The sequence below is a fragment of the Aspergillus alliaceus genome (assembly GCF_009176365.1).
Source record: "Aspergillus alliaceus strain CBS 536.65 unplaced genomic scaffold BDW43scaffold_2, whole genome shotgun sequence".
NCBI classification, from domain to species: domain Eukaryota; kingdom Fungi; phylum Ascomycota; class Eurotiomycetes; order Eurotiales; family Aspergillaceae; genus Aspergillus; species Aspergillus alliaceus.
In genome coordinates, this window is record NW_022474685.1 from 763,470 (window position 1) to 781,495 (window position 18,026).

The 18,026-nt window shown below is 46.8% G+C and overlaps 5 protein-coding genes across 5 annotated transcripts; 3 read left to right on the forward strand and 2 right to left on the reverse strand.

Moving 5' to 3' along the window:
• Positions 1-710: 710 nt before the first annotated feature.
• Positions 711-1,631, forward strand: BDW43DRAFT_305856 (enoyl-CoA hydratase/isomerase family protein; the record flags this gene model as incomplete). The annotated part of the gene is made up of 2 exons (XM_032045883.1): positions 711-994; positions 1,097-1,631. The coding sequence occupies 2 exons, from the start codon at positions 711-713 to the stop codon at positions 1,629-1,631; spliced, it is 819 nt and encodes a 272-aa protein (XP_031905805.1).
• Positions 1,632-3,871: 2,240 nt separating this feature from the next.
• Positions 3,872-5,139, reverse strand: BDW43DRAFT_260382 (acyl-CoA thioesterase). The gene is made up of 2 exons (XM_032040199.1): positions 4,899-5,139; positions 3,872-4,844 (listed from the first exon to the last, which is right to left on the reverse strand). Exons 1-2 carry the CDS (start codon positions 5,010-5,012, stop codon positions 3,984-3,986), a joined length of 975 nt encoding a protein of 324 aa, XP_031905806.1. The 5' UTR covers positions 5,013-5,139; the 3' UTR covers positions 3,872-3,983.
• A 1,535-nt stretch (positions 5,140-6,674) lies between these two features.
• BDW43DRAFT_260384 (uncharacterized protein) lies at positions 6,675-7,792 on the forward strand. Its single transcript, XM_032040200.1, has 2 exons — positions 6,675-6,980; positions 7,036-7,792. Exon 2 carries the CDS (start codon positions 7,108-7,110, stop codon positions 7,399-7,401), a length of 294 nt encoding a protein of 97 aa, XP_031905807.1. The 5' UTR covers positions 6,675-6,980; positions 7,036-7,107; the 3' UTR covers positions 7,402-7,792.
• A 653-nt stretch (positions 7,793-8,445) lies between these two features.
• Positions 8,446-11,040, forward strand: BDW43DRAFT_319241 (Zn(II)2Cys6 transcription factor; the record flags this gene model as incomplete). Its single annotated transcript, XM_032048865.1, has 4 exons — positions 8,446-8,669; positions 8,728-8,839; positions 8,902-9,590; positions 9,661-11,040. The coding sequence occupies 4 exons, from the start codon at positions 8,446-8,448 to the stop codon at positions 10,919-10,921; spliced, it is 2,286 nt and encodes a 761-aa protein (XP_031905808.1). The 3' UTR covers positions 10,922-11,040.
• Positions 11,041-12,614: 1,574 nt separating this feature from the next.
• BDW43DRAFT_296347 (multicopper oxidase) lies at positions 12,615-15,065 on the reverse strand (the record flags this gene model as incomplete). Its single annotated transcript, XM_032044190.1, has 7 exons — positions 12,615-12,995; positions 13,067-13,653; positions 13,708-13,852; positions 13,943-13,944; positions 14,050-14,454; positions 14,585-14,684; positions 14,742-15,065. 7 exons carry the CDS (start codon positions 15,063-15,065, stop codon positions 12,615-12,617), a joined length of 1,944 nt encoding a protein of 647 aa, XP_031905809.1.
• Positions 15,066-18,026: the final 2,961 nt, after the last annotated feature.

Here is an 18,026-nt window from a genome sequence, read left to right on the forward strand (position 1 = left end):
TATTGAACGATCAACTACCGTATACAGAGGTTGATAACTAGTCCCTAAAGCTATTGGCGTATGTATGGTAAGGATTTTACCGCAGCGGTTGGCACGTGACTCCACGTGCTACGATATATATCAACCGCAGGCTCTGAGGTGCACCTAACAGAAATCATCTCAAAATAAGGATTGAGTTTGGCCTTGTGAGGCAGAGAGGCATTCTAGGCCCGAAAACCGACCCGAATTCGGGATCCCAATATCATCGGCACTGGGAGTGCCAGGCCCCTTAAGGATTCCGAACGCCACGTGAACAGGAAAAAAAGAAAAAGAAAAAAAGACCCCGCAAATGAAACGTAAAGGCATGGCTTTAGATATATGAACAGAAAAGGCTCGATCCACATAGCTTGACTCCTGTCGGATGTACTGCCGAACCGAGCTCGGCTCGGACCATCAGATTCGGTAAAGGCAGCCGACACGAACAACGGTATCCGTGCCAAGCGCCACCCACACCTACCCGCTTGGCACGGATAGTATTAATGGGGCGGACCCGATATGCGTACGAAATATATACTATGATTGCCATCAAAAGCAGAAATGAGACTATATAGAGGGTCATTTGACTGTGATATTCCAGAAGAAGGTGCATTCATCTCGTATTTTATATTGCATATGTGTGTGACCGGCCGGAAATTCAAATATTTCTAAGAGGTTTCTGAGTGTCTGACAACATGGCCCTTTTTACTCGCTCAGTTTCCTCAGGGGTGTATTTTATCTGTGCTATGCCCCTTGAAAACGTGTACTTTCTTGTTTTTGAGTCCCCACCCGACAACAACCTTTCACCATCCTTCCTTGACACGTTTGCGAGTTGTCTCCAAACGATTAAAGAAAGCTACCCGCCTGGCGTGCTTGTTACTGCAAGCAGAAATCCACATTCCTACTGCAGAGACGTCCCCTCAAACGCTGATGAGCAGTGGGAGCGCCAAGCATGGCCACTATTGACACAGATTCTCACGTAAGCATATACCCTAAGCCATATAGTCTATAGAGGAGTCTATTTGGTGGAGGGAGATTTCCGTTTATTGGAAATGTTCGAGTCAACTAATGAGATATTTAGGTACCCCATGCCAACAATCGCATTTATCAATGGCCGTGCTGTTGGTCTGGGTTTTCTTTTCGCTCTATGCCATGACTTCCGCATCCAATCCAAGTCTAATTCTACGTTGTGCATGTGTGAAAATCCGTCCACTGTGAATATTGCGCCTCGAATAGACCTTATAAAAGCCATCCTACCACGCTCTACAGTCAATTTTTCGGCGTTTGCTAATGGAAACCCTTTACATGCCCGCGAATCTCTCAAGCGAGGGCTGGTAGACAAAATTGGACACGTCGAGGAAATCTTTGAATTTATCAAGGACCGGAAATTATTGGAAGCTGCACGTGCCCCGGCTTACAGCGAGAGTAAAATGACGTTAAAGCGCGAGGCTATTCGCGTACTAGACTCAATCAAGATGGGGCGTTATTCGACAGGCCGTTGTGACAGTAAACGCCTAAACGCTGGTTGCCAAGCCCAGACGGTTTCATTTCAGGAAGCCCCAGCTCTGACTCCGTCAATAGTGGTTTCAGGTGCACACTATCTATGTCTGCTGTAGATGATCACACCCAAGGCTGTAAACACTGGTGGTGATATTTTTCGGTATTACAGGTTGGAAGGTACCCTGATGACATAAGGACGCGTTATGTAAACTCGAATGATACTGGAGATCAGTTTTTATGCATAGTGTGGGTTCCATTATGGATAGATGGCCCAAGTTTGATATATTCACGAAGAGTATGTATTACAACTCCTGGGTCGCACTCAAGGGATGATTGGGTAGTATTTAGAGCTCTTGTAGGTCCTCTACTACCTGGAGCAGTTTCGATCGATTATAGCCACGCCCGTTGTATCATCCTTATATGCGGCAAGATGCTGGACCCCCGAACTCATCGATTGCATAATAATGCGACTGCGGGGAAGTAAAATCTGTTTTAGCTTTGATCTTCTGAATGGTGCATGCCTTAGGGTTCGTCTAGACGAATCTAGACACTATTTGCTTGCTGTTGAAGCCTGGCACGAGCCGTTGTTATAGCCTCTAGAAATTGATACTTCGGCATAGCATTCTATAGAAGCTCCACCATAGGCGGAGCAATAGGCCAAACCACGGACAGTTCCCGAAGTAGCCTTATGTTTGTTCCCATGCTCCTCTCTACCATATGCAGTGGTGACGGCAACCAGGCCGTTAGCTGAACCTTGAATGACACGCATGACAGAAGTGCGTGCAAAATTCTAACTTGTGAGTCAGTTAATTAGCCTAAATATTCAAGGGCTTATATCCGCGATCACTCACACAAATGTTCGAGCGTAGTGCAGTTGCCGATGAGAGTATAGAGTCTCAAGTACCGAAAGAATCATAGTCGCAGCGTTGAAGCATGATATTCGGGACTCTTCCGGCAATCGCGGGAAAAGCGAGAGCTGAATGCTACATACAGCAGCACTAAGGAGGGCCGGTTAATGAGTTGGCCGCCATCGTGAATGCAAGAGGACCTACAAGTAACTTGAGTAGAGAAGAGACAGCAAGAACTTATGATGGGAAGGTCTCCAATGCGTTTTCGACGGGCAAGACTTATTATACCAGGCGTTCAGCTCTATTTCCTTCTCCACTACATGACGTATTCGACCCTCGAGCGTAGAAGTCGAAGAGTTTGCTGGCGAAGGCACTTTGTCCAGAACACACCATAGCTTCACATACTTTATGAAAAAGAGGGCTTTACTCCTGAATCCACGTGAGAATTATCAAGGTACGCACTTTCTTCAATAAAGACCTGTTGAGTTAATAGTCCAATGGTGCAATGGTGCAAACCTGTATGTGTTGACCGGCCAAAAGCTACTGCTACCGCAATAGCCTTTGAGATGACAGACCATGAGAGGAAACTCTCTCGCTACACAATTAAATTCAGATCAGTAAGACGCGTATAGTTCGGAATAGTGAGAGCTCCTAACTTAAGGTGCAATCCTTGTGGCTGAGCCGGAGCAGCAATACTCAAACGGCTCCAGTAGAATACGCCATTTTCTATGACATCTACCGGAGGCTGTTCATTGACCAAACAGAAAGTCCTGTACGGTCAAATACCTTCCCACTTGTATAAAACATTGATGCGACAGCGAATACGGCATGTAGTATGAAAAGTAAGGGAGGCGATATCGAATCCTGATAGTGACGTAGGAATTCCCGGCGATCTGTGATAGGTGATGGGTGCGACCCAGGTGAAAATAGCTCTACGAGGGTATGGCATATGGATCTCTCCGGAAAGTCAGAAACCCCTCGATGTTTCAGGATATTGTGCTCTAGCGGGTCAAGGTTCTGAGCAAGATTCGATGGATGCATGAAGGTCTACTGCTATGGGAAAGGCGTGGCAGAGAGAGGGGGAAAAAAAGTCATGAAAGGAAATAACACGAACGGTTATGTTCGCGCCACTCTTATCTTTATAATTAAGGCTGTCTTGAGTAAGTCGCATCGAAGCACATGAAGCAGAATTTTAGTGGTGCCCTCGGATTCATCCAGACAAGTATTAATTGCATGACGAAAGTAGATGCCTGCTCTCTAGTCACAGTTCGAGTGACGATACTCCGCCCTTCTTGGCCCTCAGCCCTAAATGCGGTTAATTTTGCTGTATCATCTATAATTAATAAACGGCATGGAGCACTGGTTTATAGACTTAATTTCCCTTTCTAAGATGACTTTGAAAACCCAGTGGACACTATTAAAACCGTTGTATTTCTGAAGGTTTATTATTACTTTCACCTGACAACTTGAGAGTTATATACAAGATGAACATGAAAGAATCCGTATACGAAGCTCTAATGCTTACAATGACCGAGCCTAGATTCACAACAAAGACTATAGCCATGGTGCAGGAAACGGGACATACCGGCGTAGTTGTCAGACAACGGGAGCCGCAACTCTCTAGACGGTCGGAGACCGTCTCCATGGGAGCGAAATGTCGCCAACATGATCTATGGCTAGCACCCCTTCGCTTATCTCGTCTTCCTTGAGTAGTTGTTCGTGGAGTGAGTCCAGTCGGTTCCAGGACTCAGCGTAAACCATACCTTTGAGGCGTTCCAACTCAATATGTTCAGGAAGAGTCGAATCGCTTGCACTCTTGTGGCCATCAACGGACCGGTCCATATCCTTTCCTCGTACCCCATTATCATCACCGTGTTCCAGCAGTCCGGAAGCCCGCAGAAGTCGTTCCGGAGGAATGGTCAATCTCCCTTTCTTAAACACGTATTTGGATACGGACGTAGCGAAAATAATCGGCTGGGTAGAGCCGGTTTTGGATTCCCCACCCGAATTCTTCAATCCAAGACGTGTAGAACTAGCAGCTACGTAACCCGCCGGTTTCACAGATCCTTTTTGGACGAAATGGGTCACAATATAGAGCCATTTCCGATCCCATGTAATAATTCTAGACCAAACCTCGTACTCCTGGAAAATTCGGATCTCCTTCTTAAAGCTAGTGGTAACTGATCCGATAATAGCTGCCAACATACCCTTCTTTCCCTCGGTGGCGAGCTCGCGGTCAACCTTCGCCAAACCATCATAGCAGAGGTAGGAGAGAAGATATGATCGGCTTGCATCCAAGTCGGTGAAGTATGTACTGTTGGACTTGTGGAGATTATAATCGCATTCCAGCAAGGGAGCGTATGTGCTGGTTATAGAGGGTAGGAACACGGCCGGGGTCTTGGAGTCTGGTGCCAACACTGGCCGGGAGCGAGAGCGAAACCTCAGCCATGCAGCTCTCACCAGCGGATTGAAGATGCGATACTAGCCTGCAGTCAATGACCATGGTGTGCTCAAAGGCCAGGGGGACTGACATACATGCCATACGAATGGCAAGCATTTCACATTTATCGCCAGCAAAATGATGGTTGCGACTTTCCATAGATTGATTGAAGCTAAGAAATGGGAGATCGGGCTATTAAATAAGTCCATCTTTACTCGGCGATCACGCCGCGCAGGATGTAAGAGATGAGACGATGGAGGTTAGTTTTCGGGAAGTCACCTTCCACTTGAGAGTAGTAAAATGTCAGAATGCATATAGAAGAGAACAGAGTATAAGGGGATGAGTCGTGGCGTAGTACAATTTCCGGACACATGGTTGTGGATCAGTGATAGAAAAAAACTATACGGTTTACCGAAAGCCGACCGGCATTCGGCGGGCAGCATGCTCCATACCAAACTCACGCCATGTCACTACTCTACGCGTGTCCTTGGTGCAAGGAAAAACACCTTGCACTGCTTTCGGCCTAATTTCAGTGGGTAGCCGAGCCGAGCTCGGGTTGGTTCACGAGTAATTGACCGAGGTTCAGCGAAGCACACATTGAACTACTATTTGTCGTCCCAGCCATTCACTCTTTGTGGGGGGTTGTGGACAGGTTGGGAGCATGTGCTGGAGATCCATATATATACAAGCCCTTCTTTTGCCTTACACCATTCCATAGACATGACTGAAAAGGGGCATTGAACCAGTTGGCCTGCTATTGGGTGATGAGTATTATACACCCCAACTGGCTCTACTACTTTATTGCATGCACTTGGCTTTTGAAGTAAGGCGACCAGTCATGGCTCTCTCTCTATCGTTGTGTCAAGGTGATACGAGAGAAATCCAGAAATAAGATGAAAGTAATCGTCACGCAAATCGGCATTTCATTCTCCTGCCTTCTGGTTTGCAGACTTCTTCGACCAGTCCTTGGTTTTTAAACGGCACGGCTAATAGTGCGGGTTGCTACTACTTGGTCCTGAAACACCGTTCATTACAGCCAGCAGTATCAGCCATACGGATTTCTTCGAGTTCTTTACTCATTAGCATATCACGGATAATCTCCAATTTTTGAGGAAGCTAGATTGGGTGCTATCCTGCGTTACTGCATGACATGGTCGACAGGATCTCCCAGGAAGGTCTCCCTGCTCGGTTGAAGGAATAATAAATACATGGTGGAGCAGCGAGGTAGCCCCCCATGCCTCTGATACGGGCAGGTAATTGAAACACCATAATTCGGAGACGTTGCTTACCATACCGTACAGGACACGGAACCAAATGTTTCAGGAATACCTCCGATGCCCTGGAACGACCGAATGGAGTGAAAGGGTTTACTTTCGTCCGTGAGAATCGCCAGGACATCTCACATATGTAACTCTCTATATATAAAGAACTAGCCGCTTCGGCCTATATGGATAATTAATACTATATGTATTCTCTTCGGGTGTCGTTTGGTGTTTATTATTCTATAGATTCTGCCTCGTGCGTCCGCCTTTAGTAAGGTGCGCTGGACAAAGGGTCCTGTAACAATGAGCTAATGGGATTCATCAGGTGTATTCTAACCGGCTCTTGCATTACCAGATGGATGGGACCCACGTGTATATGCTTATCCCGTGTGATCTACGACCAGAGTAATGGTTTGGTGAACCGTAGTAATGGAAGGCCAAACCTAGAGGTTTATTAAACTAGTTAATAACATGTGTGTGGCCGACTTCTTATTTGGCTGCCTGTATAGGGTATTATAGGGTATTATCGCCAACCCCGATCGATACAGGCAATTGTTCGCCCTTGTTGTGAACCTATTGGAGATTACCTACGCAGCTCTTACATCAAGGCGACCTTCATGTGGTGCTGCTGCACAATACTTTTGAACACTCTAGAGCATCTTCTCAAAAATCCCTGTGACGTGCACCTTGCATCATTGTACTGGGGAATATGGGGGTGGCTTCGTGTTCGCGGATATATAGGACCAGGTGGCCTGACACATTTCGACAAAACTGGGCGAGCTATTATGGCCTCAGAATATGCCAACCTCGAGCCTCGAGCTGCTACTGATCATCAATGATCCTTACCACTGTTGATCCTAAGCGACACGACAAAAGAGTGTGCCTTTTTAAGCTGAACTGATCGGTGGCTTGTCAGTACGTCTGGTCAATTTAATCACTAGTACGATGTTCTTATCTCATGCCAGATTAGCGCGCCTCAGATAACTATCATCGGCATCATCCTTACTAAGCAACAACCGAAAAATGTCTCTGCAGAGCCGCGATGATGCCCCCAAGACGCCTGAGAGGGGACACCGGACCGATCCTGCGCAGTGTCCTACAGCTACGAAGGGCCAAGATGGAGCGCCGACGAATACAACGAGCCAAGAAACACAAATACATACCGAGAGCCAGCGACCGGGAACCGTCTATCCCAACGGGGCGGACGTCTCCCAAGTTCCTGAGGAACAATCGGACTCCATCGGGTTCGGATTCGATCCATACGAGCCCGCGGGAGAGTTCCATGCTAATTAACACTCTCTCGCAATCTCACGTAGTTATATGTCCCAACTTTTGACGCGAACGTTGGAGTAAGCCAAAAGGACCTGTGCCCGCGGGCCGCAACCCCTTGTCGGCCGGTCCTAAAATGGGGGGGTTTTTACATCCGACGATGGAATGCCGATGGGTAAAAGCAATCTCGGATGATCTTGACAGCATATGCAGCCCAGTTGGGCTTTCTAGGTTAATCCATAGTCGATTTCTATGGGATCTTCCATAGCAGCTTTGGCTCCTGCTTGAGGGGCTGGCGACACACGTCACTATTCTACTTGCAGATAAAGCTTGCCGATGGTATATCACATCTATCTATCCGTATCTGTTCCTTTTCTTGTCCGAGGTGGTTCGAAAGTAGACTCTAGACAAAAGGCTACGAGGTCCAGAAATAACCGGGGTTCTCGTGTATAGTGTCCGCCTTTGGACTCGCTTAGTCAAGGGACACGCGTGTATGTTTTAACGTATATGAACCGCTACACTTTCTGGGGATCCACCAAGGTAGCTTGTGGGGGGGCAGATGGGAGGGAGACCTTGACCTTGACATCATCTTGGGGCCGGACGGACCCACCAAGATGCATTAGTGAGAAAGGTCCTAGCGTAAGAAAGGGTAACAGAGAGCGGGACTCCCTCAATACGCTTTTGGCGCCGGGTGTTTTTGCCAACTAATCACCATCGCCATTCGTTGCCTGTTCAATTTTCAAATTGACTGCAGGGAAATGCCACCCAATGAAAGCGGTGAGAGCTCCTTTGTCGAGCTGCAACTTGTTGTCTGCTCATCGACCGACTGGGGAAACCCTATGCGTGACCCCAACAGCGCATCATATGTGGCGATCCACGCGCCGACCTTGGAATATCAGTTACTGTATTAATTAATCAGTGATGCTCCACACAAAACGACAAAAGGGCAATTTCTCGGTCACCCTCACCACGTTACCAGTGACTAATGATAAGATCGCACGAACGGCGTTATGTGTTAGAAACTAGCCCAGTCACGACCTCATCACCGATACGGCTATCGCGCGAACAGCTAGGGCAAACCACATTTTCTGTATCGAGAATGGCATCGAATATGTCATTGCAATCTCCTTCTCCCTGCGTTTTACCTCCTTCAAAGGTCGCTATCCCGAGATTGCCGATCCACAACGAGGCGGCTGCTAGGCCACGCGCTAAGAAGGCATGTAAGGAGTGCAGAGACCAAAAGACTAAGTGCGATGGATACCAACCATGCTGTCGATGCGTGGGACTCGGAATAGATTGCGTCTATGTGGATGGGAAGAAGGACACTCAGGAAAGGTGCGTTCGGACCGTCCGTGTGTCGCGAACCGACGTTCCGTGGACCAACACATCCCAGGAGACTTCAAGACCTCGAAAGTCAGGTTCAGGCGTACGAGAAATTGCTTCGCCGACTGCAGTTTAGAGCGGCGCCGGAGGACGAAGAACTTATTGCTAGGACGTTGGCCCAAGTACCCCCACCCTTGGATCGATAAAAAACCCCCGGTCGCCGGCACTGTTAACATCCTCCAAGTACAGACTTTTGGCCGAACCGAACGAGGCCGCGACAGAGTACGACCCCTCCCAAGCTGCGACAGAAGATTCCTGTTTTGGGATAGAGTGTGTACAAGAAGACTTTCACGGTAACAAAGGTTTGCAACCCATTGGATTCATCGGTGGTCCTTCTGAGGTGTCCTGGGTTCGAGATTTGAACCGGGCAGTGGGGAAGGACACCGCGACTCCGGACGCAAACACTCCGAACCAAGCCCCGAACGACGACTCCCAGGTTCTGAGTAAGGTGAGCTACTTCCTAGACGACCAGGAGCTGACCATTGATGGCAACATTGATCCTCACATTCGGCCTCCTCCAGATATCGCAGAGAGACTGCTCCATCTATATTTCCACACTGTGCATCCGTCTTTCCCCATCGTTAGCAGAATATCCTTCACGCAGCAGTTGGAGAGCTATTACGCCAATCCTAATCTGCGGCCGACAAAGAGGTGGCTGGCAATTCTGAATTTGGTTCTCGCCGCGGCTGCCAAGTTCGCGCATTTGGTACCTCAGCCCTGGGTGCAGTCCATGGACAGCCCTATGGTGTACTTCGCCCGGGCCCAGCGGCTTAGCATTACAGGTAGTCAATTGACTGACCATCCCAATCTCCAGCAGGTCCAGATTGAAGGTCTCACTGCATTTTTATGCATGGCCTTTGGCCATATCAATAGGTGCGACAGTGATTCCATTCTTCCCGCCGTTTGTAGATCACGCAGTAGGCTCTTACTTACAATATTGCAGGTCATGGAGGGCATGTGGTATCGCAATAAGGTCTTCCATCGCTATGGGAATCAACCTTCGAAGTGAGAGTAAGGATACATCTAATATTTCTAAAGAGATCCGATACCGTGTTTGGTGGTCACTCTACACACTAGAAAACACACTTTCAATCATGACCGGCCGGCCTACAGGAACTGCAGATAGGTTCTGTACGACGCCCCTACCGATTCCTTTCGAAGAGGAGCAGTTTTATGTACAATTTGTAACCCGGCTCTTAGCTGACTTTAATTTTCGTGCCGAGTATATGCGAGCCTTTACGGCCACAAAGCACACACCCCCAAGCCCACCCGATTCGGCTGCAGAAAAGGCTAGCGGTCAGAGTTCGGCTTCATACCTGGCAGATATTGCTCCCAGCACTTCCTTGTACTTCGTCTACTTTGTTGAGCTTACAGCAATCATGCGTCGAGCGATTGATTCATTGTACAGCCCGGGGTTTGCTAGACGACCTTGGCTTACGGTTAATGCAGCAATGTTAGACCTGGTGGATGACACAGACAAGTGGCTCTCTGGGCTCCCCGAGGTATTTCACTTCATGCATCACCAGGACGCGCATCAATTTGAGAGACAGAGATGGAGCCTTGCCTTTCGATTTTATAGTGTACGAATTACGATTTGTCGACCTTCTCTTTGCCGGTCAGGGAGACAGGAACGAGGCTCCGAGCCTTCCACGAAGCTCCGAAAGACAGCAGAGCTATGTATCGACTCTGCATGCCAAATTCTCGACCTTTTACCTGATGAGCCTGACATCATCTGGCTGAACCAAGTGTCCCCCTGGTGGTGTGTTCTGCACTACCTCATGCAATCAGTGACCGTGCTGCTGATAGAGTTGGAATATCGCGGTCGAGCCAGCGCCGATAATACCGTGAAGATCAACTCACTTATTGAAAAAGCACTTGACTGGATTTCCGCTTTGGCGACCGATAGTGTCGCTGCGCAACGTGCTCTAAAAGTCTGCAAAGGCCTTTATCGCCGGCTTTTTCTGCGCTCTACTGTCGAACAGAACAGACAGCCTGATCTTACTACGGCCGTGACCCCTGCTGGTGGGCTGGAAAGCTCATACTTCCAACCTATACATCGTCCACATAGTCAAGTCTCCTCTATAACGCATAGTACGGGCATGTCAGCATTTATGGACTCGGCATTGCCGCATAACACGATTTTCCATCCGACGCTCCAGACCGCGTACGATGAATTTATGCCGTGTAACTTTGATAGTGCATAAACCTTCCGGCTTATTTCTTTAGGGGTATATCTACTGAGCTACATTTAAGCTGTTTTTGGCGTATCCACTCTACATGCGGAGTGACTGGTATGATATATAGATAATAAATAACCATTGCTGTAACCAACTCGTCGGCACCAATTGGTCCTCAAACCTCTTTATACCCATATGCTGATTAAAGGCATAAGTGTAGCCTGTAAAGAAAAACGGAAAAGAAAACGGGTAAACAGGTCAGGTGCCGCAAAATAAAACAAACGAGCTGTGAACTCGCCTAGGAGATGCAGGGACAGGGCTAAGAGTAGTAGCGAGGGCCTGTACTTATTCCCAAACCCCCCCCCCCCCCCCCTTCCCAACACACGAGAATTTTCCAGAGCACAAGGTCGCTCCAGCTCTTAGCTGCTAGGGCCATGCTTTGCCTGAGAGTCGGGTGCTTGTCCCCTCGCTTCCACTGGATGTACACCACGGCCGCCTGGGAGCACTCAGCAGAACTGAAAGTGGATGGTGAGCATGAACACTAGGGACCGGATAATCCTCGCCGCCCTAAGATACCTCTCGCTCTTGGATGATAACACTCGAGGTACTCGGACACTTAAGATGAGGGTGTTTGGGAATGTCATCAAGCTCACCGGCTCCCTAGATATTTGCACCGATAAGGCGATGAGGATGCAGATGATGGCCTAAGAATAACACACTGCCGCTCCGTATAGCAGAGTGAAGAATACGACGTATACAGAATGTTGCAGGGGAACTGAGGGGTTCTGGGGTGTTTGGGCTGGTCGTTGCTCTCTGCGGTTTGCCGGTTGGAGGAGCCATTGTCCACTAAATGACATTGGGGCCAGGTATGGAGGTAGCCGAAATCGTAGCTTGTGTTGCAGTCAAACTCTCGCCAAACTGAACATCTTGATCATCGTCCAATTTTTCTGCGGAGTGTTACATCAATGGGCAGGCTGGATCATATAAATTGCATTCAAGAGGGGAAGTAGCAGGGAAGCTGCCTGCAGACCTGTAAAATACAGCCAGGGAAGAATTCAAGCGTAATACTAGGTACTGGTTGGGTAAATGGGTTACATTAGTAGGTTGTTTTAGTTTAATACTTATGTCGCTTTCTTAAGAAAAGTGATATATATTAAGTAATTGTGGGGGAGGGATTTTACTGCTGAATTTGTATCGTAATATATATCGCTGACATTTGTCTGTGCATCTGTACATTAAAATGATACGGATTTCTCCCCATCCCGTCCATCTCTTGTATGAAGCGATGATGTAACTCATGCCCTTAAAGATACTACTATATTCCAACTACGGATCGTTTGTATATACCCTGGAATAGATTCGCGTGGTTCTTTTGAGGGTTAATTTTTTGAACCCGACCCTGACCTGATAACACCTCTGGCCAAGACTCAGGCCTCAATTGACTAACCTAGGGCAAATTCAACAACAGGAAGTTACCTTCGTGAACCGACATAAGGGGGGATTCCAAGTATCTATGATATATCACACCCTCACTTCGGATTCATTATTATAATTACCAGCGGGACTCAATCCGGTCTACGTTACCGACATGAAGTAAACGTCCTTCGCACATTTAGCCCTTCAACTAGATGCAACTCCCACCAGTTGCAACGCAGGCCCCTAATTTTTTCGATTTCACCAGACTCCACTTACCCCTACGGCATGTATCCTGGCGGCGGCTCTAAATACCCGAGTCATCTTGGAAACGCCCACCAGGGTGCCAATGGTTCTGGGAGTTATTGAACCATTCACCCCACGCTTTGCAGCCGTCGTCCAACTGAGCGACATCGAGAGGCTTTGTTTTCAAGAGGTCCTTGAATCGGTCTTTGGTCTCCAAGATCTGGAATGCGAGGCCGGCTGAAGCATGCCAGGCAATATGGCAGTGAGCAGCCCACGTTCCCGGGTTGTCCGTCCGAAAGGCAATTACTATAAACCCGTTCTTTGGAAGAAGGACAACATCACGTCGAGGGGGGTTGTCATACTTCAGATCCAGTGATGATGAATTAACATATGACTTATTCGACTGCTGCAGGAGGGCGAAGTCATGGCCGTGTAAGTGGATCTATGCAATCATATTGGTCAGATGCAATGTCTCGATATCTGCGTGTCTTTCAAGATTTGGGATGGACTTACTGGATGTGCGGCAGGGACCAATCTGCCATTCTTTCCCTGGCCAGGGTCTGTTGTCTGATTGCCGATGATCACCATGTAATTCCACTTCTCGTGGCTGGTTTCATTGTCTGAGACTTCATAGACTACGGCATGCTTATCAAACGGACCATCCAAATGTTTGACGGTGGGCTTTGAATAGGCCACCCAGATTGGGTAGTCCATCATGTTCCAGTTGTTGACCAAAGGACCCGCAGGCACGTTAGGCTCAGCTGGCAGGCTCCAATTTGCAAGCCGAATAGTGGAATTCGGGGTAGAAAGTTCTCCCCGTTCGTCGAGGGACAGCTTGGGGACTTTCCATGGCAATACTGGCTTTAGGTTCTCATAGGGTTCATCGCGGCATTCATAGCTGACCTTTTCACTTTCAGTTGTCTCCGGCCATCCCATCTTCTCATTATAGTAAAGGATCCCCTGCCGCACTTCAAGGTACTTCCCAGCAGAAGCATCAAAGTTGCTGCAGTGATCAGCTGGAATAGTTCGGATCCAGAAGTCATCTGTCCCATTGCGCTGGTGTTTGGGCCAAGTATTGAGCACAACATGGTATCGTTGACCTTAGCATCGGTGAGTATAAATCACCGGAGAAAACAGAGCCATCAAGTACATACCGATCCCAATGGCTAGGTAAGTTGCGTTGTACGGAGTAACAGGAACCAGGTCCGCTTCAATCACGGTGAAGTTATGGTTATCAATAGTGAATATATACGTCGTATCGGTGGAAGTATTGATCAATCTCAGGAGATAGCGTTTACCCTGGCGGCAGTTATTGGCCATCTACTTTTTCTTTTCTTTCTTTTTTATGCAGGGCAATATGCCAATCGTTATAGCAAAGGGTTGACTTACTCCTTCAACCTTCTGTTTGTATTTTTCGGCTTTTATACCAGCAAAACTGCCTGGCTTGGCTGAGATGGTGTTTCCTTTGAATCGAATCTAGGGTCCTGTGGACGTACCTCGCCCGTTGATAAGAATGCTTTGCATCTTTGGTGGACCTTTGACATGGTTCCCCTTGACCTTCAGGCCTGCGAATTGTTCTTGATAGTACCTTTGAAACGCGCTTTCGTGGATATGATCACCTAGGAGAATTGGGTCGACCGACGTATCCCAGTTATCGGAGGTTGGTCCTTGGACAGTTACGGGCCCCAAAACTCCATCGGTGTATTGAAGAGAGTAATGGCTATGATACCACGAGGTGCCGTATTGCGTTGCGTTGAACCTGTAGGTAAAGCTGTGTCCTGGTGCAATGGGACATTGAGTTACCCCTGGCACACCATCCATTAGACTGTTGTTGAGCAGACGTTGTCCGTGAAAGTGGATCGCAGTCCCATTATAGGAAAGCTTGTTTGTAACTGTGATTTCTGTCGGCTCATGTTAGTATACTGGTCTGGAAACGAGGATGGGCCAATACTTGCCAAGTTCGTCGCCCCAGCAGGCCTCTAGTCTTGGTATCAGTCATCGCCCAATTCTTACTAGACATGCTCCACTCACGAATCCATGGCCCAGGAAAGGTCCCGTTAATCAGCTTTGCCCCGTGGAACTCCACTCCATCCCAATTGGCATGTGTGTCATTTAGTATCTCGACATGGTACTGTTTAGATAGTAAGCATTGTTTCCTCTAACGAAGTAGTTTCCATGACCTGCGTACCTTTCTCTTGATCCCGAGTGGCCACTCGTTCTCGTAATCGGTGGAGATGTTGAACTCCTTGCTGGTCTTTTTATTTCGAAGCCAGACACGCCTCTCACTTGGAGAATCGGGATGCTCCCAGTCTGATCCCATACGACTGTAATCACATTTGATGCGGTTATCCCCAGATCCACCTCCCGGAGCAGGGAATATGGGTGGCTTCTCTGGAGACTCGTTCACCGTAGTGACACCATCGACAGGATGCAAGGGATATTGCTCCGGTTCCATTAAGGAAGATATGCCGAAGAACCTGAGTATATGGATAACATAGTGCTCAATTTTCATATTGCCCTTTTCTCTGACTGAGGAACTTTCTTATCAAAAGGTTTAGGCTTGCTTAATTAATCTTCATTAGCACAATTTTTTTTCGGCGAGACACAAGCCAAATAGCTCCGGAAATAAATACTTTGTCTTGGTAGACAGAAACGTCTGATACCTTCGGTACCACATGTCACTGAGTTGAGGTTGCAATCGACTGAGCAGAAAGTCGTAGACGTCATGTACATGCCGTCAAAGACGTCTCCAACCAACCTTACATGTCTTATACATACAGTAAACGGCCGGCCAGCTAACCAACGAAAACGGGAAATGATGATATGGAGTCCTTCATAAAGTTACATAGAAAATCCGAATTCAAATCGAGTCTCCTCGCCTTCCGGTGACGGATAGCATTACCAACACTGGTTCCGAACTCACTATTAGCATAACTCTGACCAAATCGAATCAGTACATTAAGTAACTACCTTCATTAGAACTGTTCTATGGGCGATAAATACTAGCTTTTCGTGAATAGCGGACTGTGCTGAGGAATACTCTGCTCTTCCCACTGAAACAAAAAGCAACATCGGCTGGAGGTCTTGCAACCTCAATACATTCAACATATGCATAATGCTATTCGTGAGTCGTGATATTCGATATGGTTCCTATTATTATTTTTAAATTTTTATTTTTATGTATATTAAGAATAAATAAACAAAATAGAGCTATTAAGAATCATTTAGAATTTTTCTAATGTTCTATTAATAACTAGTCAGAGACTAGTATATTAAGATAAAATAGGAGAAGACATATATATCAGAAGTATTATAATTACTAGACATATTTTATAAAATTAGATTAGCCTGTATTATGTGATGTTATCTGATATCTCGACTAGAAATGGTCAGGCTGACTTGGCTACTAGGGTGGGACAGCTCAACTGAGTACTGATCTGTATACGCGTGGTCTGAAGCAGCATTACATAAATGTTCTGAGTTGATCAAGCGAATTTTCCGGCGGGCTGACGTATCTCTTTTACTACTTAATGCTGGGCATATCGTTGCTGATCAGATCGTAAAGGAGCAGTGGCTTTGAGAGGTTAGCCATCAACATTGGAAACGAAACAATTTATGCAGAAAGTCTAGGTGCTGCAAGAGATGAACTTACTGATTATTATAGCAAAATAGATGGGTTCATGATAATCTGTTTATAATTGGTATCATACTTACACTGGCGACTAATCTTCGCTAGAGGGGACTGGAATGGTTATATGACTGGTGCCTGGCGTATTGTTAAAGCGTCGAAGCCTACATTAAGCTATACAAACAACCCCTTCTCAATTAATAGACATTGCCATAGGCCTCACCATACCACCACCTCTACTAAGATAAGCAAAATAGTATAGTGCTTCTTGATGGCCAAGGACTAATTAGTGATAATGAGGAAGATAATGTGGTGCTTCCCATAAACCGCCTGCAACACAGCGATATGTTGGAGCGAGCCGTAGGCATAGGATGAAGGGGTCTAGCATTCGAAGCAAAAACAGAAACTTAAAAATGTGCTCGATTGATGAAACAGACGCTCCATTATTTAAGCAGCCAAAGACCCAGTAGCGGGTATCGGGGAGAAATTGGAAGTATCCAAGATATTGGGATGATAATTTTTGGCGTTATTACTAGCACATCATAGAGTATTTCCATAAATGTCGGGCTGAATCCATCCAAACGCCTGCTGCTTCATTTCTTTTCGACAGCCCATAAGGCGCCCATTATTGCCCATTAGGTAGGCACATCCATACAAGGACTTTACTGAGGTTTTAGGCTGTAACTGTCTAGACATTTGCCCTATGATATTGCGTTAATATATATGAAGGAATCATCTGAGGGACTCTTCGCTTACCCTCTATACTTGGCATATTCTACTATTAACGTTTTGCCAAACCCCCAGGTTTTTGGATTCTTCAAACAGGGGCAAGCTTTTCACAGGCTTTGTCTGTGTATTTCCGCTTATCCATATTCATCATGTCCTACCCGAGTGCCTCTGAAACTGCACATGATTTGACTTCGTTAAGGTCTTCTTCCTTGCAGTAATTGTGGGAGGTCTTTGTGCATTTTGCCACAATCGCGTCTGCAAGCTTTTCGACTTTTGGTTTGTAATTTGACAAATCTGGTTTCTGGGAGCATTTTTTGACATTATTGATAATGCTTCCTGCATGTGAGGCTCGAGCCATTTCCAATCCGCCTTATTAGGCTTTATACCCTTCTTGCAGACGTCCCTGTCCATAGTAGGGCCCAATTGTTTCTCTGCCACCTCGCCGATTGGAGCTATATTATCCATGCAGAGCTTATCAGGCATCGCATTGGTGAACGAGAAGATCCAGAGAACAAGAAGAGAAATAAAGGAGGATCTCCACTGCATGTTGATAACAGATTATAGACGTATATGGATGAATGATCGGGGAAATTGAAGAAAGGTTGAGTGAGTAACATACAAGATTTTACTAAGGGTCATTAGAGACTTATAAAACTTTCCAGATCGACTAATATCATTTTATCTTTTACTCCGGATCTCAGTTATCCCTCGGTCCTCAAAGCCCGCTGTTGAATATTGAAGTCCTAAATCCGACTAAGAGGATATGCATATCTTCTAATTATTGAGGTTCGAATTTGATCATCACTGCCTTGGGATGACCCCATAACATATCATACGATATAGGTGGTCATTAGCCGTACCAAACAGGAGTTTCATTAGTTTGGTCTTATTAGTTTATCCCTACTCGGGTCAGTCCTAAAGAATACTTCCCTCTTTCGGTATCCGAGCTGAGGAAAGGGGTTGAACCCTGGCTAAGAGAAGCTTATCTTGTTAGTCCGATCAGATCATTAGACATATCACAGCTTAACCATTATACGTGAGGTCACGGATCTGGAGCTTTGGCTATACCTTCCCTGGCCTGTATATATATATAGAAACCCGAATACTCTCCCATGG